We start from the raw sequence: 20,643 nt of genomic DNA on the forward strand, positions 1-20,643 counted from the left end.
TAGACTGTAAGTTTTTTTTGTGCACATAAGTGAGCTGATATACTCAGTTTTTGATTGTTTTAGAATCTAAAAATATAGTTTGAAAGGATGATTCGCATTAAATATTTACATGTTGCTGTTGCAAATTTTTATTCTCAGTTAGTAAATATATTTGCTTTTCAAAAGACAAATACATTTGCAAATTAATTCTAATATGTCAAAGAATAACCATAAGGAGCTGAAATAAAAACATAATTAAAAAAAACTAATTCACAACCAACACACATTTAAAAACTAAATTTTTACATAGGCCTACATATAAAATACACCTACTAAAACTTGTAGTTACAGTAGAAAATGTTGATTCCCATTTGTGATTTCTTGGCATTTACCTTTGTCACTAAGCAACGCTACATGGCGTCCTGCTTTTGTTTGCAAAGGCTTCTGGGAAACTGAGGCCTGTTGGCCAGAACGACCGCCCTTTTTCGAGCAACGAGAGTAGAACGGCGCTGTGGGAAATATAATCGCAAATCTACTTTTTAAAACTGTGTACAACTACTTAAGGTATGTCAAGCGATGCTTTTCAACTCATTCTTCGAGCCACAGTAGTTAAAATCAGGATATCTGTCTGGTAAAAGTGTATTTTAATGCGCGGATTGATGACGTAATGTTGATTGTCAAACGCGAAATGGCGAGCGTGCTAGGAGGCCCGTTAGCAGCAGAGAACAGGATTTTTAAAACTCTTTTTAACTTAGAATATGGAGACAGTTTTTGCATTTTATCAACGCTGGGTAAGTTCAGCGGTAGTTGTATGCGGTGGATGTGTGTATATAAATGTAGATTTTATTCATCTCTGTGGAGCAGGGTACGAAACTAAGCTAGCAAAGAGGGTTAGCTAGTTAAATAAGCTCCATGTGTGAACAGCAAGGAAAGCTATTTTTTTTCTAGAACTCAAGTTTTTTTCCCGAAATTAAACCTGGCAGGGTAGTAGATGTTTTAGTAGACATACTACTAACAAATAGCATGTCATTAGTCGGATGCAAACAACACAATTATTCTACAACAGACATACACTTGATAAACAGAACATTACAAAACATGTAAGGCCAGGCTCAAAATCTAGTTTAAACATTCTATGGCATATTTCGTGTAATATCCAAGGAAGGAAAGCAAAGCTTAGCTTTTAGACCAATACACTTTTTTATGGTAATAAGCCAGAACTAACTGTTATAACCATTGTGTGGTTTCTATGGAAATAATTCACAGTGCTTTTTATGTAATGTGCATGAGATGTACAGTTTAAGGACAAAGTCAGTACTTCACATTAAGGAGAGAGCAGACATAGATAGGCACTGGTATCACTAATGGCAAATATAAGATGATCCAAGTTATTAATTACAAATTTTAATAAGGTACATTTAAGCTGTTTTATTTTGCTGTCCTTTGATGACACAGGAGTGGCTTCATTTAGGAGAGATGATTAGTTCATATTTCAACTCTAACCTTACTAGACAATTATCATTACTGGTAGCCAGTCCTAGTGTGTTTTCCCTGTGGAGTTAGTAGACCCATATGTTATCTGTGAGATTGCCGCTACCCAATTTCCTGAAACAGCTCTCGCTTTTAGCGTCTGCTTTCCTAAAACAAATTTTAGCTGTACTATTTGTCTGTACTAGATGTCAAGTAACTCTGTAATAGCTACTTGACATCCACATTCAAAACTGCCTGTCCATGTGCCTCCATTTTTGCAGGGCAGGGTCGGGTGAAAGATGGCGGCGGGGGCAGAGGTGGAGGTGAATGGAGGCAGCGAGTACCCCGGGCTCTACAAAGTCATGATGGACAAACTAAACGAACAGCGACAACTGGATCAGTTTACAGATATCACTCTCATAGTGGATGGTATGTACAGTTATAGATTTATATGTCTTTTTTCCTGGAAATTATTTGTATGGTAAAACACTATTAAGCTGCAAAGTTAATTTGCGTATCGGTTGCTTGTTGCAGGACACCACTTCAGAGCTCATAAAGCTGTGTTGGCAGCATGCAGTCAGTTTTTCCACAAGTTCTTTCAGGATTTCACCCAGGAGCCTCTGGTGGAGATCGAAGGTATTCAGTGTTTCTGTTAAATCCCAGTTAAAGAATGAGCAGCCATGCTTTCACATAGAAGCAAAGTCAACTTTGAAAGTGAAACCTTTGTGGGTGGATGTTGTTGTTATGGTTTCAAGTTTTGCTCTGGTAGATAAATGATGTCATAGCATTTTGTAAATGAGGTAAAAAAAAAAAAAAGCATGTTAACTATGAAAACAATAGCTAGTATTTTTGCTCCTATTATCAACTTTTAGGTGGACAAAAATGTAACTTTTTTTCATAAGATGCAAAAATGCAGATAGATGGTTTGTATTCCACGTGTTTCGTATTATATACTCACTGGTCCTCTGACTTTTTACAGGAGTTAGCAACACAGCTTTTCGCCAGCTGATGGAGTTCACGTACACAGCCACACTAGTGATATCTGGGGAGGAAGAGGCGCTCGATGTGTGGAAAGCTGCCGAATACCTTCAAATGCAAGAAGCCATCAAAGCACTCAAGAAGTAAGACATAAGCAGATTAACCAGTTATCTTGTACTGATAAACTCTCTTGCCTGAGTGATGGTCATTAAATAACAGTGTGATTTTTTTTTTCTTTTTGAAGAATAAATTCCTCAATGACAACAAAGAGCATTGCTAAGAAGAGGACGATTGCAGAGACGTCTAATGTGATCACAGAAACCTTACCGACAGTGGAGGGAGAGCAGGTTGGTGTTTACGTGCAGTTCTGGTTAGAGGTGTGGATACATTCATCAGTGTGTGCACAAGTTCAAATTTACTGGTGATGTTGTTAAACATGATTGTAATGTAGTTAGTTCATCCTCTTTGTGCCAAACTACTAGACCACTAATAGGAAAACGATGCTACCCTGCTTTAGAGTTGGTTTTAATTTTTTCCCCTTTGATTTTCCAAACATTTTTCTTGCTTTTGTGCCAAACAGCTCAATATCTGTCTGTTCTGGCCATAAGACACAATATTAGAAAAATGGCAAATCGCAATATTATTGTTGAATGTTGCAATATCAGTTGTGATGAACCCAATTCTCACACTTTTTGTTCTTTTACATCATCTTGATAACTCAGTTATTCTCCTTGTGCTTTAGCATTTTGTCAGTAATATAGGCATTAAAGATAATGATAGATCATCAGAGCTGGAAGACGTTGAATTTAGAGCAAGAATTATTTTCTTGGTCGGCATCTTCTCAGTCAGTGTTGACTGAAAATGAGTTTTTTTGGACAGTTACACTGGAGACAATTAGTGGCACCTGAGATTTTCTTTTGAACACCCTCACTATAACTTCCTTTTACACAATTTTTCAAAAGGATGATATTCTCAAACACACAAATATTGGGATTTGGAGTGGATAACTTAGGCTTACATAAGGCTTATGGAATGGCCTTGACCTAAACTCTAATGGAAATGTTTGCTCTCTGCAAATCAGTCAACCAGTTTAAATGAACTCTGACAGTTTCGAAGAAGAGTGTTCCAGGATCTAGCCAAAAATATACCAAAAACTTATTGTTGACGACAAAAAGCATTTAGTCAAGTGGCAGCTTGCTAAAGAACATTTAATCAAATATTAATGGGCATGCTGTTTATGAATATTTGATTCTTTACATACAGTTGTTATGCAGTTAAAAGTAAATCTATAGTTTTTTCAACTTTTTACAATGAGCTTTGGTTTGCAAAAATCACCAAAGTTGTTTCTTGTGACATGAGTTCACATTGGAAATGCAAATACATTAATAAAAGCCATAAGCACATGACATTTAAGCTGATTATCACCTTATTTAAAGGTATGGACTAAATGCTTTGCTGTCCTCTAGGTGGAGATTGAAGTGGTGGAGACCGGCCTGGAGGAGGTGGTGGATGGAAAGACTGCTCAAGCTGCATCAGATGACTCTGCTTTGGCTCTTCTAGCTGACATAACTAGCAAATACCAGCAGGGGGAGCCAACAATTCATGTGATCAAGAAGGATGAAGAGGTATATATTTTGTATATTATTAATTTCTTAAATATGTTTATACTTGGGAAAAGCGTTCTCTACAAAAATCTGTGTTTACTTTCCAGGAGGTCCTGTATCAGGAGGAAACCGTGACAGCCTCCAAAGTACTGGAGAGCGTTGAAGTCGTAGAAGTCCAGATCTCCCAAGGAGACATCTTCCGCTGCAGCAAGTGCGACCGTAGTTTTAAGCTGTACTACCATCTCAAGCAGCACCTGAAAACTCACCTGGGCTCTATGGAGAAGCCTCATGTGTGTAACCACTGTGGGAAAGCTTACACACGGGAGGGCGCCCTGAAGCAGCACATCAGCACGTTTCATTTTGACGCCGAGGAACTGTCTCGAGGGCAGAAAATTCAAAAGAAAGTGCACATCTGTGAATACTGTAAGAAGCACTTTGACCACTTTGGCCACTTTAAGGAGCATTTACGGAAGCACACTGGTGAGATGTGAAATGTGAAACTAAAACAGCTCAATTTAAGTTACTAATTTTGCCTGGACTCTATTCATAATTTCTTATTTATGCAGCCATTCTATAATTATATATGTGCAGCATTAGCATTTTTGGGCTTTTATATTTTCAGGTGAAAAGCCTTATGAGTGTCCAGATTGTCATGAGCGATTTGCAAGGAACAGCACATTGAAGTGCCATATGGCCGCCTGTCAGAACGGAGCAGGAGCCAAGAAAGGACGAAAGAAGCTCTACGAATGCCAGGTACAGCTTGCCAATGTCTTTTTTTATTCTTTGTTAAAACAACGTTTTAATATTTATGTAGAAAGAAATAATGCTCATACATCTGCCACAGAAACCCCTGAATCTGTAAACCTTTGATCTGCTGTTGCAGATCTTTAGCTGGTTCAAATATTTCTTTATTATTATTTATAGATCTTAAAATTCTTCTTTTTTTTTCTAGTTTTGGCAGAAATCAAAAATGTTAATTTTTTTCAATAAAATGTTTTAATGGCAACGAACAAAAAGAACAGTGATTTTTCTCTAAAACGGCTGAAAGCTGCACAGCAGTCTGTCTCAATACGCAACGTCCAGAGACACAGTAAAACCCTTCATGTTTAGGATCTGAGATATCTGCAATTACAAGTGAAAACTCTTTTCAAAGACACTTCTATAACTTGTCTTTTTATTGTTTGTATTTTCAATAAGATTCATTCAGAAAATTGAACAATAATGGTACAATTTAGTTTTGTTGTACATTTTCAATTCTTTGAAAGCTTCAAACAAATTAAATTGTTAGTATTAGAGATCATCACTGGGCAGTCAGTGTTACACAGGAATAACAGGATTTTATTATTATTTGAATAAATACAAAATGACTACAGTATTGATATTTCAAACTGCCTTCTGCATTTCATAGTGGCGTTTAGTAAGACTAATACTGTTAGTGCTGTTAGTGTTACTAGCTAATTATTAGTTAGCAGTTAGCTGCTGTCAATTTTTTTTGGGAAACACTGACAGCATTTCCTAATACAGCATGTTCAATAAAAAAAAAACTCTTCAAAAAGTTTAAATACACCAGCATTGCAGTTGTGAGTTTAGCTCCCTGGTTTCTCCTGAAGTTTCACAGAAATCGAGGCCAGAAGGAACAGTCAACACGCTCCTGTAGAATATAGAATTTTGTTTTAGAACTTTTTAATTGCTTTGTGCCCTTAGACTTCATTATTAACACTAATACTGAGAATATCTCTTTTCCCTCTGTACAACTTCAGTAACCATGGGGCATTATCAAACACAAGATTTGCAAGTTCAGTACTCATTAATTTGTCAGTGCACAAATTGTTTTAGCATTGCCAATGAGCATTTGTGAATATAGTTAAATCTGTTGTGTATACAAAATATCCATAAACGTTAAAAAAATAAAACATCTTAATCTTTTTTGCACCAGTATTATTGTATAATTAAGTAAGGCTACAAGTGTTCACTAACCTTAATATGTGTAGATTTTAAATACAGGTAAACAAGTTGAATACTGTTCTTTATACTTTGCTTCTGCAGCAGAAATGCAGAACATGCCAGTATTAATTGGCTCAAATCTTTAATTCATCATTAACTCTTCAAACTGTTTTTTTTTTTTTTTTTCCCCATCAGGTCTGCAGTAGCGTCTTTATAAGCTGGGACCAGTTCAAGGAGCATCTTATGTGCCACACGGGGGATAAGCCGAACCATTGCACCTTGTGTGATCTATGGTTCACCGACGCCAAAGAACTTAAAACGCATCTCAAGGACGTACATTCTATCGAGGACAAGTCTATGGAGCAGGTGGTCCTGACCGACTCAGCCGCGACTGCCGCTCTCACCATAGCGACACAAAGCATAGAAGGCACTGAAACCGTCCTCCTGGACGATGGCATTCACGTCGAACATGTTACGGTGGAGCCTATGGACGTAATGCAAATGGAGGAGACTACAACAGTTGTAGTTGAAGATGGAGGAGTGGGGGGGATATGTGAGGAGGACCTGGAGAGACTAAAGCAGGCTGGCTTGCAGATCCAAGTGGTCCATGTGAACACAGCTGCAGTTGAAGAGCACCAGGTGGTCAACACTGAGGTGGAAGTAGAGATTGAGGATGAAATTGTGAGCCTAGAGGAAGCTGAACAAGCAGTAGCTGTATGAGAATAAAACAAGGATTGTCTTAATGTACCTTAAAAAAAAGGTATTTCCATATCAAGCAGAAGAAAGTTTTCTACTGCAGACACCTTATTTTTTTAATGGAATCCTGCATGTGGGATTATACCACATGTCTGTATAATCACCTGTCACATTGTACATCCATGTCTGAACTTCTCTGAATCTTTTGAGAGATTTGCAATATCAAGATTTCTTACAAATATTGTATTTATTTTAAATGTGTTTTCCACCTCATAACTTGAGTCTTCAGGACTCCAGCAATCCATTTTTTCTCTGCTTATTTTTTTCTCAATAAATTGCTGATGTCAAATCAGATCACTTGCGGTGTGCTTTGGGAAACTTGAGACTTGAAACTTGAGATAAAAAATTGTAAATTAGAAATGTCACTTTCAGCCAGTGTTTTTTTTTTCCTTTTTAATGCCTCCATAGTGAAAAAAAATCTGATATTTTTGTACTTTAGGACTTGGACTTAAGTCTTACTATTTACTTTAACAAACTACAAAGTATTCTGTTTTTATGCAGAGGGTGAAATTAAAAGATTTCAGCTTGAAATAATTCACAAAAAAGAATGATTAAAACTGAATAAGCTTTAGGAACGGTCACAATTAAAGTCTTATTCCCACAGCAGAAGAATAGCCACTCGCTTTGAATTTTTTTTTTTACTAATTATCCCCACTGTGTTTGGCAGCACCTCTGTGTCATGTATTTATGTATATATATATATATATATATATATATATATATATATATATATATATATACTAGCAGGCATGGGAAGTCCATACATATTCTGATCAATCTTGCTTCCATTTATTGAATCTGGAATCTCATTTCTCTACTCATGATTTGTGTCTCCCAACAATAGATGTGGGTCAAAACATGGACAAAGACATCAAGAGCTTTTCCTTTTTGACTGTTTTTACTTCACTGCAACAGACTGGACCAGCTCATTAACCAATGATATAGGTTAATTTTAATCAATTTCATTAACAACAACGCCTTTTACCAGGTTAAAACTGAGCTGAATACTGCAAAGTAAAAAAAATAAAACCACTTTAAGTGGTTGGGGCACTAATAAAAGAGCAACTAGAGATATAAAAACCCTCAGTTATATCCAACAGAATCAAATTTGCTTAAAGAGTTTTAGTGAAAAGAAAATAAATTTGTCTCTAAAAATATTATACGTCATGTACACATGCAGGGTTGCCAACAAATTTAACAAGGGTTTTAAGACACTTCCAATTCTTGTGCCAGCCAAATTTAAAGTAATAAAAAAAACTCTCTAAGCTGCTGGTCCCTTGACCCCACTCTGAACCTCTGATGTGGTCCCCTTACAGTCATCATGGGATCACGCTGCGTGACACATGCAGCTTCAATTACCTGCCGAGTCCCGCCACCTGCTATTTGTGTTAGACGGCTCTCCTGCTCTTAGAATAAAATTGGTTCTAATTCTTCCTTCTCATTGGACACGGTGTAGCGCTGTTGCCGTCGCTGATTGGTCCATCCCCCCGTCCTTTAAGTGGATTTCCTTGACAACAGACAGAGCTGGGCAGCAGTTGCTGCAGAAAGCCTGAGCGCCAATGTCACCGGGCAGTGGGGATAGGATGGATTTGGCACCAAGGTTGGTAAACATGGCTGTCACGGATTCACGAAGATACTGTACACATCCAAGTAAGATCAATTTCCACGTGTAGGCTCAGCTAAATATATATTTTGTACTATGGGGTTATGATAGAAAGCGTTATGGCTCACAGAAAACGGCCTACTGTGGGGGGATTTTTTGGCTAACTGTTGACTATGATTGAACAGAGATGGGTGTATTATTTAATAGACACACTTGAAGATGTATTTATTCGAAAGATGCCTTCCTTGGGAATATTATTGTCACTGAGAAATATACGCGTTTAATGTAAACACACGAACCATTCATGGTGAGATGTGCCGCTTTATTGTTTTCTCTAATGAGAGCTTATATCGTTTAGCTTGGGCTCACAAAAAATACACCTTGAGGTACCTTAACTTGCTGTTACTGAAAGACTGAAGGGCAGTACAACTCAGAATGACTAAACTGGTGCAAAGGCACCTGTTGCAAAGCGTTTTGTTTGCTGTGTTCGCCTGTGACAATTTTTAGATTTAAACAAATGAGGTTAAATTTGCATGTCAGAAGAATTTATTCAGTTACGCCTCACTGGACGGAGCTGTTTGGTGCGCCAAAGATAAATCTTTCGAGGAACAAAACAAGGAGAAAATGTTGTATTTTCTTCAGAAGTAAATAGCCGGGAGATGTGACGAATTAAGAAGGAAATTTCAGTCATTCATCTACATTGTAAGCTGTTGAATAATTTTCCATATTGTTAAAACAAAAATGACCCCTTTTAGTGGTTCTCTTTATGTCCACCTGCAGGAAATCTTTTCCTAATTTTATTCTTTTGATGATCAATTAATCAGAGTACATAAAACATTTTTGCTTCATGTGATTTTTCTTTGATGCAAACCTCTTTGATGTGTTGATTGGGAATGACATGCAAAACTCAGACAGCTCTTTAAAGCTGGAAGAAATTAATTTGATTTTGATGTGAACCAGCAGATGTAAGCTTGGCAGTGGCTGCTCTGCAGCATAATTTTGTGTTTGTGCTTCCTGTTTATAGTGTCATGGTAACTTCATTAAGGCCTCAGAGACATATATGTCCCTTGACGTGCTCATTCATCTTGTATGTGTACGTGTTTCGTATAACCAAACATTATTAGTATTAGGGCCAGAGTCAGAGATTCAAACTTCCCCACGTTGTGCAAATCTGTTGGTCAAGGTTCACTTCTTGATTTAAGTTTCAAAATATATGCTTTCTAATTTTTACAGGCCAGTCTGAAACAAAAAAAAAAAATCACATCTTTTACAAACTGGTGATAGCACCACAGTAGCTACAGACATTTGGTGTAAACGGTATTATTATGGAAATTAGCCCTTTTCAGTGTTGGTAAGATGTTTAAAAAATAATTCAAAGGAAGTAGAGAGATGTGAGAAGCTATGGGTAATTTGACCACATTTATGCAGGCCTCTTAAGAAATAGCAGAAAGGGTTTAAATTATGACAATCTAAAAAATCTTGTAAGCTGTCTTAGACTTATAGGCAGTAGAATGTTTTCAACTAATCATTTGAAATGCCATCTATTTTGAATCCCTCCTTGCAGGCAATTTTGTTTTGCTTTTTGTTTAGCAGTTCCTTTAGGTTACTGCTGATTCATGGTTTGTTTTTGGGGAAGCATTTCACTGGGCTGGTGGGGATGCTGTTCTCCACACAGAGCTTTTCAGTCGGTCGTGCCACTAATGACATTTCCATGTGACTAGTGGAGTTGATCTCAATCTGTAGCTTCAAAATATCCTACAGAGCTTCTTTAGCTTCCCGTGAACAAATTTTCACAGTTCTTTTGATTATAGGTGTCCTCTGAACATGGTATGTTATACAAAGAGCAAAGAAAAACAAGATTATGATCTGATTTGCCAAAAGGAGCTCTTACTCTGGAGATTTTTGTGTCCCCGACATTTGCATAAAACAAATCCCAACGTTTTGTTTTCTTTTGTGGAACAGCTAAATTGCTGAAATGTTGGAAGTGTGGTATCTCTATTGTTAGGTTGTACTTTTAACAGTAGAAAACTTGATAACTGCGTAATTAGCAAATCCCACATTTTTGAATTTGGAATTGAAACCTGGTTTTATGTCATTCTCTGATATAGGTTTCATCTTTAGAGTTAAAACAGATTGCAGCCGATGGAGCAGTCCGCCGTTGCTCCTGGTTAACTGTTGGGATTTCTCAACATTGTCTCCACTCCACTTCTGTTTTTGAAAGGTTTCTAACTAAGCTAAACTCAATGTGACTGAACAGCTTAAGCATTTGGCTGTTGGTTATTATATTAGCTCTATATTACAGTTAAACAAGTATAAGTTGGGAAGAATTGGTGCCAATAGTTGTAGAGGTGCCACTAAAGGCAGCCAAATACCATCTGTGGTACTTAAAGAACAGTTTCAGGCCCGTGGCTTTAAAGTATAGGCTGGCTGCACAGTAGCGCAGTTGGTAGAGCTGTTGCCTTGCAGCAAGAAGGTTCTGGGTTCGATTCCCGGCCTGGGGTCTTTCTGCATGGAGTTTGCATGTTCTCCCTGTGCATGCGTGGGTTTTCTCCGGGTACTCCGGTTTCCTCCCACAGTCCAAAAACATGACTGTCAGGTTAATTGGCCTCTCCAAATTGCCCCTAGGTGTGAGAGTGTGTGTGCATGGTTGTGTGTCCTGTGTGTCTCTGTGTTGCCCTGCGACAGACTGGCGACCTGTCCAGGGTGACCCCGCCTCTCGCCCGGAACGTTAGCTGGAGATGGGCACCAGCAACCCTCCCGAAAATGGATGGATGGCTTTAAAGTACTGATGCTGATGCATCTTTGCCTCAAACTGCTTTTATTTGCCTTTATAGGAAAGGGAGGGATTTAGAGATCACATTCTTCTTCTTTCGTTTCTTTAGAACAAATAACATTTTTGCCAAGACATTCCAGGGAGGCCAGTCCCTCTGTTCCCAGGATATTTAATGTCTTTATAGTTACACTTTTTCACTATTGAAATTTCTATTATTTTCAACTATGCATCTTAACTAACACACTGGAGAAACCTTTGTGTGGAGAGTCATTTCTGCACTAACTGGTGCAGATGTATGATGAAGGTCTTACTTTGGGTAAAAATAGAAATTGGGATGCAAACACAACCAGACAAATGTTCTTAAAATGTTCACCTACTGATGTTTATCACTAGCTTAAAAGACTAGTGATGAACCACTCCTCTCTGCCTCCTCTTTGCACTGTTAAACACACGACATGAGTTTTGTCGGTGACGGGAAGCGTACCAGGTGGATAGCGCAATAATTAATCCACAACTGCCGTGGATGAGCTGCTTAAGTTCTCCTTTGCTGGAAGCCATAAAGAGGCTGCTGATAGCAGCAGAACAATCAGCAGGAGAGTGAGCAGCACAGCCTGATGTTTGCCTTAAGTGATTCTTGCAGCAATAATTGTGCAGTGGGTAAGGAAGGCCTCATACTTGGCAAAGCAGATTGTGTTTAACAGTCGTTTGCAGACTCCTGCACTAGTTTCTGACATCATATTCATGCACAGCATTTTTAGGCCATTATATTTACAAATGGCAGTGATGGACAGATTGAAGATTCTGCAGAACCATTATCAGATGCGCTTCCTACCAATCTTTGGAGCAATTCATAGTTTTATGCCTATATTATTAACAGTGAAGGGGTTTAAAATACATGCTGTTCGTCTTTTACGTTATTTAAATAATGCTGTAAAATTAGGGTTTTTTTCCACTCTTAAAGTGTTTTTTTAAGGTGCTTAGGAGGTCAATTCTTAAATATGAATGTTGCAGTGGTGGGAAGGTGTCTGAAGGCTGTAAGACTTAATGCTTAATAAAAGAGAACAATCTTCAGTTATACCTTCAGGATAGTTAAATCTGTCATGAGAGAAACATTGTTATTGTAACTAGATCTGTTTCTGTCATACAAAGTTTTAAGACTTGTTTGTGAGGAATTTGTTTGGCAGTTTTGATTAAACTTATTATTGCAGAGAATGACAAATGGATTAATTTTAAGTGCCATTGTGTTCATCAAAAGATTGCACACATGTATACGTTTTGTCACATTTGAGGTACACACTTCTAATGTTGGTGAGTACCGTTTTGATTTTATTTGAGAGACCAATTCCTAATAGTGCTCCAGGGTGAAAATGATGCATGGTTTTGATTTCTTTAGTGCACAGATTGTCTGCATATAGATATATTTGCTCTGTTTCTGCACTGTTCAGTTAAACATCTGGCAATGGTTGGAGAGTGGCACAACTGTAAACCAACCAGGACATGGTAGTTGATGTAAAGTCATTGAAATATGTCATTGTATTGGTATATAAAACTGCCATGAAATTATACTGAGCAATTGATTAATCGAAACTAAATTTAACTTGCTCTATGTTGGTTTTGTACGTTAATAGCATAAGTTTAATTTAGGTAACTGATGGGTGCAGTGTCTTGTCTGAGCAAACTTTGCATATTATTTAATACAAAATATGTGTTTTACATAAGCCTAGTTCATTTTCATCTCTAATGTGTTTTTTTTCTTCTGTTCTTCCTCCTGGGGCATCGTTAGAGCTTTGTTTTCTGAACAGCATACAATTATCACCTTCTTCCACGCTTATTCAACCACACCACCACACTGATGCACAGACGCAAATAAAGAAGCTGACAGTGAGCACTCTGCAATTGAAATTATTTTGCTTAGTCACACCGGTAGTTTTGAAGGTTTTCTTCCTATTACCAAATCTTGATTTGCTCAACCCAGCTGCCATAGCAACCTCAATCTATCAGTGAGCTCCTAATTATGAATTACAATATGCATTATTGTACATTCGAGTGAAAAAATGTGCAATAAGAAATGCGTATTGGCCTTCTCGTGCAAGTGGTGCAAAAAAGTGTTAGGTGGTGTTCGCGATTTATTAATGTTTCAAGCAAAACCACTGATGGTAATGTTCCTGCTATATTATCAAGATGAGACAATTTTGGGGGAAAAAGTCATATGCAGTTCATAAAATATGTACTAACCTATAAATAAACCTCTAAATAATGCTGTAAAGTACAGGTTTCAAATTTGAAACCTCCTAAAGAAACTAAGCAGCTGAATAGGCTTAAAAACCAATTCAAATTTGTGCAATCTGTTTGTCTTTGTTCTTTTCACAGGTTGTCCTGGCTGTCACCCTGTGGCTGCACCCTGACACAATCACCTGTTCATCCTCACTCTTTCAACCTCTCGCGTCCTTCTCCTCTCCCCTCCTCCTCACCTCATGGCCTATTAATACTCAGACACAAAAGGCTCCATTAACGCCCCCGCTCTGAGACAGCAGTGAGCATGAATCTGATAATACGTGCTTTGGTGAACCTTCGGACACAGCTATAAGCGAGGGAAAGTGGAAGATTGACAGAGGAAATCCCCCAAAAGCAACAGCATAACAGCTTCAAGCATCCAGTGACAATCTGGTCATATTGTTCTTTTCTGGCTAGCTTCAGCTGCAGCGTATTTGGGACATTTTGGATAAAACATGGGCTCTTAGATCCAAAAATGTGTTGAGGTGTTGAGCTGATAAAGAGAAAGAAACTGTGAATATTGCTTCTTTAATAGAAGTGCCTATACAACACTGATGCAGTGACAAAACTGAAAGGATTTATCTTGAAAATGAATCACACACTAGAAGGTAAGTTGATTTTTTCTGTGTTTGTTGCATAGTTGAAGTTAGTAAAAATATATTTTGATCAGATAATAGCCATGTAATGGGTTCCCTTCTTATATTTTCCTTCTTTTATGTCTCATTGCATTCAAATGTTGTTTTTTGAATCTAGGAAGATTTGTATTATTTTACAGCAAAATAATGAATATAATAAGTTAAAACCATGTATTATTATTATTAGTCTGCGCTTATGCATAATGTACATTCATTACTCAATGATTTATTTATAATGTTTTATGGCTTACAATCCAAAATGTAATTTTTCAGAAAAAAAAAATTATACAGAATAACAGTAAAATAAATTCTGACCCAGAGGTGCAGTGCAGCATATGCACTTACTTCTTGATCAGGGTTCTATTTGATGAATTGCTACATTAGTGCAGCTTGGCATGAAGGTGATCAGTCTGTGACTCTTCATTGTTGGTTATGGCATCTATCATTTTCCTCATGACAGTACTCAATGGATTATACATGCAGTTTTCGTCAGAACAGTGTGCTGGTCAATTAGGTATAACCTTTTATTGGTACTTTTGGCAGTGTGGATAGATGCCAAATCATACAAGAAAATTAAATCAATGTTTCCATAAAGCTTGTCAGCACGGGTAGCATGAAGTGCCCTATGATTTCCGGCTGCTTTGACTTTGGACTTGCTAAAGCACAATCGATCGACAAACACTAGAAGACATGAATCCCCAAATCATTACAGAATGTTGTGGAAACTTTACACTGTACCTTATTCAGATTGGATCATGTTCCTCTCCGCTCTTCCCCTAAACCCTGATCTTGATTTCCAAATGAAACACAAAATTTACTTTTCTCTGACAAAATGGACTTTGGGTTTTTCTTTTCATTTTTTTTTCTTTTTACTTTAGTAAATATGAATAAGTAAAACAATTCACTCTGGTTTAGGAGTGACTTAACAGAAGGAATGTGACAGTTGCATCCCATATCCTGAGGTGGGTATTGGAAGCGCCGACTCCAATCACAATCCAAACCTTGTTCACCTGCAAACACTTTTTCAACCACAAATTTCCCTTCTATTTAACTTTCAAATAATATGCTTGGATTCTTCTCTCTGGCAAAAGTCAACTTAAGGAGCAATGTGTTTTTGTGGCTTACCTTCCTTTGGGGGGATTCCAATTACATCTGTCTAGTTTTTAATCTTTCCTGTGATTGTTTTGCCCCGAACATAACATTTCTGTCTTATGATTTTTGCTAGTCTTTTATTTTTTATTCTTTCACTCTGTGTGCATTGAATCTGCATGGTTTTCACTTTATTCACTGAAATGTTAAAATGACTTTTTCATTTTATTTTAATCCATTAAAATTTGCCTGCATAGTGATAATAGTCAGATGTCTTCACATCAACTTAACAAATATTTTCAGGTGCTCAAAGTTTAGGAAAGTAAGAAATGACAAAGGAAGTAAAGTAGAAAATGACTTCTTCCGTTCTGCATCCTGTTCTGCATTACTCCTAGCTATGGCCTAAGCCCACTCCTCCCTGAGCGTCCCTCGCAGGATGACTGCTGTCTGCCCGTCCGAGAGCAGCCCAGATGGAGCTGAAGCTGGGACTGGGACAGCAGGCACCACTGGGAACAGCTCGGTCTCAGGAGCAGGTTCCAGGGAGTCTAACGGAGACTCTGCTGGAGGGTCCACTGTAGGGACAGCTGTGGTTTCTGGCGGACAAAGGTACAGCCGCTGGAGCAGGCAGGATAGCTCTGACATCAACACAGATGATGAGGGAGCCACTGTTCGTCGCCTAACTCCTCTGGAAAGGCTGAACCTGGATATGTGTCAGGATGAAAGGTAAGATTTCAGAGAAAAAGTCTTATTTTTTACAGTCTGACATTTCTTTGGACTTGAACTACCTTTTCCATTTTTGATTGACTTGCCTTAGACTGCAATCATTTCTTGTGTGAGTTTGTTAAATTCTGGAAAAAAAAATATCACCTTTCGTGTTGCATAATCTCATCACAGGGTGGTCCGTGAGCTGACAGTGGGCAGAAGAATTGCTTTCTACAAGATCCGTGGCGAAATAGGGTGTGGAAATTTCTCCCATGTCAAACTAGGAATTCATGCTCTTACAAAAGGTAATTAGTGCAAATAAAGTCATGTCCAAACGACAACACCTAAGACAGATACAAACGAAGCCCCATGTATCGAAAACTTGAAAGTAAGCCTTCTGTTCTTTCAGGACTGAGTCGTTGTGATCAATGAGTAAGAGGTTTTTGTTTCATAATAATTTATAAAGCAGCTCTTTTCCTGGTGAGGAGGCTGATTCATCCACAAACAGAGTGACTATCTGCTGCACTTGACCTAAGGGATTGATTAGAGATCTCCAGTTTCCTTAGCGACAGCTAAAATTGCTGCATGCCTCATCAAATGCTACAGATGGGGCCACGAAGGAGTGTGTAGTTCTGTCAGACCGTGGGTGCTATAGTATATTTTGCTACTTCATGCCTCTTTGTGCTATGAGTGTCTTTTTTGCATTTAAACTCTATTTCTGATTCTAAAACAATATGAGCTGGATTGCATTTTGAATGCTTCTATTGACAGCTATATTGCGTCTGAAACTGAGCCTAATACGCGCCTTAATAATTCATGCTGGAGCACAAAGAGATATCTCAACACCATTTTGCTGCTTGAGAACTTTTCTGTATTCGGTTACTTGAGAGCTGTTTTAAGGATCTCTATTAATGATTTAAAGACACATAGCCATTAGCTGGGGTATTTAAATGAAATATATGTAAAGTTTTTAGATCTTTAATCATACTTTTTAGGATTGTAAATGTATAATGCGTACACCTCAAGTTGCTGCTGTTTCAAAAATAAGTTCCGATGTATAAAACTAAATTTCATTTTAAGATGAAATGGGAATGTATAAAATAAAAAATACAAAAATTAAAGAGCAGCTAAAACTCTTAGTATGAGTAGATTGCCAGTGTCTGTTGTTTTTTATATCATGCATGTACCTGGAATTTCATCTTTATATATGTTGTTAATTTAAATTAAAATGGAAAGAAATCCTGTATTTTTTTTTTGTCACGTGATTGAGCTCTGGTTGATTAGGAATTCTCTCTTTGGCATAACCAGATAAAGTGGCCATTAAGATCTTAGACAAAACTAAGTTGGATCAGAAGACTCAGAGGTTGCTTTCAAGAGAGATCTCCAGCATGGAAAAACTACACCACCCTAATATCATACGCCTATATGAGGTTTGTCTTTCGATTCCTTTTCCTTTTTAAAACCAGCCTTCCTCATTCTGATCATTATGCCTCTATCTGTATCCATTTTAGGTGGTGGAGACGTTGTCACGGCTACACTTGGTGATGGAGTATGCAGGTGGAGGGGAGCTCTACACTAAGATTACTACTGAAGGAAAACTTTCTGACACTGACGGCAAGATTGTCTTTGCTCAGATCCTCTCGGCTGTTAAACACATGGTGAGTACTTACGTATGTTAATGGAATATATTTGAGTAGAATTACAATAAATTGTACTGTGAATACATTCTGTAACTTAGTCCCAATAGCCGTGCAACGAAAATATGTGTCTCTCTCAGAATTAACAGTATGCTGAGTATGAGATAAAATAAAACTTAAAGATAAAATAAACTTTCCTTTCTGGAAGTTTGTCCCACTTGAATTTATTTTCAAACTCCTCCTTAATATTTCAAATAGATTCAAGTTTGCCTAAAATTGGTCATAACTCTGGCAGATTAACTTTTTTTTTTTTTTTTTCAGAAATGGTGCATCTTTTTTTTCCTATTATGCTTTGGGAGGGAGATTCCTGTAACAAACGTTTTGGTTGGATAGAAATAAATATATATATCTAAATATCCCAGGAATATGAATACGTTTAATTTTTCTGATCTCAGTAATTTTTTTTCACACCCTGGAATGTCGCTGATATCACCTGGCATCGCCTGTTTTTAATCTCTACTCAAAGATCAAATCTACATGTCAGTTTTTTAATGAAATTTATAAACTGATTTCAGAATAGAAGATCCTTTGTAGATCCAGGTTAATCTAACTTGAGTTTTCGTCACATGACATTATTAGTTTCTTATTTTGTTTAGATGGTACGTTTATGACTGTGATTTCTATTCTTCTCCCATAGCATGAAAATAACATCATCCATCGTGACCTAAAGGCAGAAAATGTCTTCTACACGAGCAGCTCTTGTGTCAAAGTCGGGGACTTTGGATTTAGCACACTGAGCCGGCGCGATGAAACGCTCAACACTTTCTGCGGCTCTCCACCTTATGCGGCTCCAGAACTCTTCCGGGATGAGCATTATGTAGGAGCTTACGTAGATATTTGGGCTGTGGGAGTCATGCTGTTTTTTATGGTGACCGGCACCATGCCATTCAGGGCAGACACTGTGGCCAAACTGAAGAGATGCATCATGGAGGGAGCCTACGTGCTTCCCCCATGGGTACCCGAGGCATGCCAGAGGCTCATCAGGGGGATTCTCCAGCCAGTCCCATCGGACCGCTATACAGTGGAGCAAATGATGGGCTGTGAGTGGCTGCTCCCTGTGGAATTCCCATGTGCCATGGAGCCTTGTAAGCTAGATCCATCTCACCTTGCTGAGAGCAAACCAGTTGAACTGCTGGAGGAAGAGCTGGAGGTAAAGGCTGCATTAGAGACTCTAGGAATCACTTCAGAGCACATATTCAACAACCAGGGAAAAGACTGCAGAAGCTCCATCACTGGGGTCTATCGGATCTTGCTACACCGGGCTCAGAAGAAACGGGTGGTTGAGAGGACGCCTGCGGTCACACAGAAAGTCGGGCCAACTACAACAAATAAAAAGGAGCGACTAAAAGTGTATCGCAGTTTGCGTCACACATCTAAACTGTGTGTGGTTCTGTGACAAAAATGCTAAGTTTTACTATGGAAATTCAATGATTATGCAGCCTGGGGCTAAATTGCACAGACTGCATTAGCAAAGCTTTTCAGTCCAGTAGTATATGTCAAAGTAATCGTACCAAGACCTCACTGAGCTGCTGAAACTTGATATTTCTTACTTAGTATGTTTTCTTTCTCTTCTGAATCTAGTCTCTGTGAGAAGGCTGCAGAAAGTTTATTAAGTTTTTTTTGTTTGTTTTGAAAATAATTTGATATCAGATTTAACAAGGTATGGAATGTAAATAATTAAAAGTCAACATAATAGTTAGACTGCTAATAATTTCATTTGGGTCGTATAGACAAAACACTGTTAGTTATCAGCTCTATGCTCATTGTTGGAATTATTACCAGGTTCAAAGACACCAATTTAACAGAAACACCCTAAAAAAAGCTCGATATCAGTAATATGAAAACAAAAATACACATTCAGTGCAGTAAACGTGGTATATTTGATGTTTAAGTGCAATTTTCTGAAATGCCTTATTTTTCATTGTTTTGAAATCAAATTGGTTTCAGTAATGATACAGGTGAAAGGGTCACATGTGATGTATCTCTATGAGATGTTCCAAATATTTACCTCATTAACCTCAATTTGTTGACTAACTTTTTGACTAAAAACAAGGTGAGTACCAGTACACTAAGATAAGATTGCATTACAGATAAACCAACTAACAGAAGATTAAATAATGTGGTAAAACATTACTTTCAGGTTCAAGGTCTGAGGCTGAATGTCAGATATCAGAAACATCATGCAATGCCATGTCAATGCTAATGTGCTGATTGAAATAAATGTCAAATGAAAACTTAACTGCTTCTGTTCATTGAAGAATAAACACTAACAACAAAAAAGCTTTTCTCTTTACATCTGATTGAGTTTCATGGAGAAAACTTTGATTAGCGCGCATTATCACCCTATGAGTAATTTATGTATATTTAGTTGATTTTTTTATTGACAGTTTAGTTTTATAGGTAACTTTGGTTTATAATTATCCTAATATGTAATGTTAGAATATATTCTACGCATATACTAGTGTATGTGTAACAAAAAAACATATGTAGCGCAAGAACTTTTCATAATTATTTTAATAAATAATTGTACAGTACACAGCCTTTGTATCAGCTGCTAGTACCTTATTGTTATGACTATTAACATTACTAGAAAGATATTTTTCACAAGACCATTGTTATAATTCTGAGAAATGTTATTCAGTATAATATTGCTTTAAATTAAAAAGAGAAACATAATTGTAAGCTTTATTGCTAAAATGTGTGTATGTTTTGCTTTATAAACTGTACAGGTAGTTTTTTATGTGGCTAAATATAGTTTATCAATAAATATAGCTCATAGGGGAAAAACACAAACATCTACTCTTTGAACTTGACTAAACTTAATGCAGTTTGAGAAGTGTATTACTTCTTAATGGTAAATGGACTGTAAATCCATAACTATAGCAATAAAAGGTCCATTCACTAATTTATATATTTTTTTGAAATTTTACACAGTGGATTATAGATTTACCATATTAGATCCTGCAAAACAGAAAACATTTTACTACATATTTTCATTTAATAATAAATTGTCACTTTACTAAATGTATCATATAATTTATTTGTAGAACTACTTTTATGTGATTTTTTTTTATGATTTTGTTCGTGTAGTAAGGTTCCATATTCACAAAACATCAAAATAGGTCAGTAGTACAAACTA

At 37.3% G+C, this 20,643-nt stretch overlaps 2 protein-coding genes across 5 annotated transcripts; both read left to right on the top strand.

Moving 5' to 3' along the window:
- Positions 1–388: 388 nt before the first annotated feature.
- On the top strand, positions 389–7,023 carry znf131 (zinc finger protein 131). Of its 2 annotated transcripts, none has more exons than XM_008418325.3 (9): positions 389–543; positions 1,731–1,878; positions 1,984–2,085; positions 2,429–2,570; positions 2,672–2,774; positions 3,894–4,052; positions 4,139–4,511; positions 4,654–4,784; positions 6,171–7,023. In XM_008418325.3, the coding sequence occupies exons 2-9, from the start codon at positions 1,749–1,751 to the stop codon at positions 6,693–6,695; spliced, it is 1,665 nt and encodes a 554-aa protein (XP_008416547.1). In that variant the 5' UTR covers positions 389–543; positions 1,731–1,748; the 3' UTR covers positions 6,696–7,023. The 2 variants fall into 2 exon arrangements, with proteins under 2 accessions (XP_008416547.1, XP_008416548.1); XM_008418326.3 differs by lacking the exon at positions 389–543 and adding an exon at positions 642–770.
- A 1,202-nt stretch (positions 7,024–8,225) lies between these two features.
- On the top strand, positions 8,226–19,743 carry nim1ka (NIM1 serine/threonine protein kinase a). 3 transcript variants are annotated; one of them, XM_081610724.1, is made up of 8 exons: positions 8,226–8,331; positions 13,478–13,989; positions 14,932–14,978; positions 15,501–15,828; positions 16,000–16,112; positions 17,116–17,237; positions 17,319–17,465; positions 18,142–19,743. In XM_081610724.1, the coding sequence occupies exons 4-8, from the start codon at positions 15,542–15,544 to the stop codon at positions 18,898–18,900; spliced, it is 1,428 nt and encodes a 475-aa protein (XP_081466850.1). In that variant the 5' UTR covers positions 8,226–8,331; positions 13,478–13,989; positions 14,932–14,978; positions 15,501–15,541; the 3' UTR covers positions 18,901–19,743. The 3 variants fall into 3 exon arrangements, with proteins under 3 accessions (XP_081466850.1, XP_008416545.2, XP_008416546.2); XM_008418323.3 differs by lacking the exon at positions 14,932–14,978; XM_008418324.3 differs by lacking the exon at positions 14,932–14,978 and having other exon boundaries at positions 8,263–8,381.
- Positions 19,744–20,643: the final 900 nt, after the last annotated feature.

The sequence above is a fragment of the Poecilia reticulata genome, chromosome 9 (assembly GCF_904066995.2).
Source record: "Poecilia reticulata chromosome 9, P_reticulata-male-v2, whole genome shotgun sequence".
NCBI lineage: Eukaryota > Metazoa > Chordata > Actinopteri > Cyprinodontiformes > Poeciliidae > Poecilia > Poecilia reticulata.

Excerpts from the sequence above, each read along its gene's own strand:
- znf131 (XM_008418325.3), top strand. The coding sequence starts at position 1,749 with ATGGCGGCGGGGGCAGAGGTGGAGGTGAATGGAGGCAGCGAGTACCCC. Across the intron at positions 4,512-4,653 it reads GCATTTACGGAAGCACACTG|GTGAAAAGCCTTATGAGTGT; the intron begins GTGAGATGTGAA and ends TTATATTTTCAG. Across the intron at positions 4,785-6,170 it reads AGAAGCTCTACGAATGCCAG|GTCTGCAGTAGCGTCTTTAT; the intron begins GTACAGCTTGCC and ends TTTCCCCATCAG.
- nim1ka (XM_081610724.1), top strand. The coding sequence starts at position 15,542 with ATGACTGCTGTCTGCCCGTCCGAGAGCAGCCCAGATGGAGCTGAAGCT. Across the intron at positions 16,113-17,115 it reads AATTCATGCTCTTACAAAAG|ATAAAGTGGCCATTAAGATC; the intron begins GTAATTAGTGCA and ends TGGCATAACCAG. Across the intron at positions 17,466-18,141 it reads TCTCGGCTGTTAAACACATG|CATGAAAATAACATCATCCA; the intron begins GTGAGTACTTAC and ends CTTCTCCCATAG.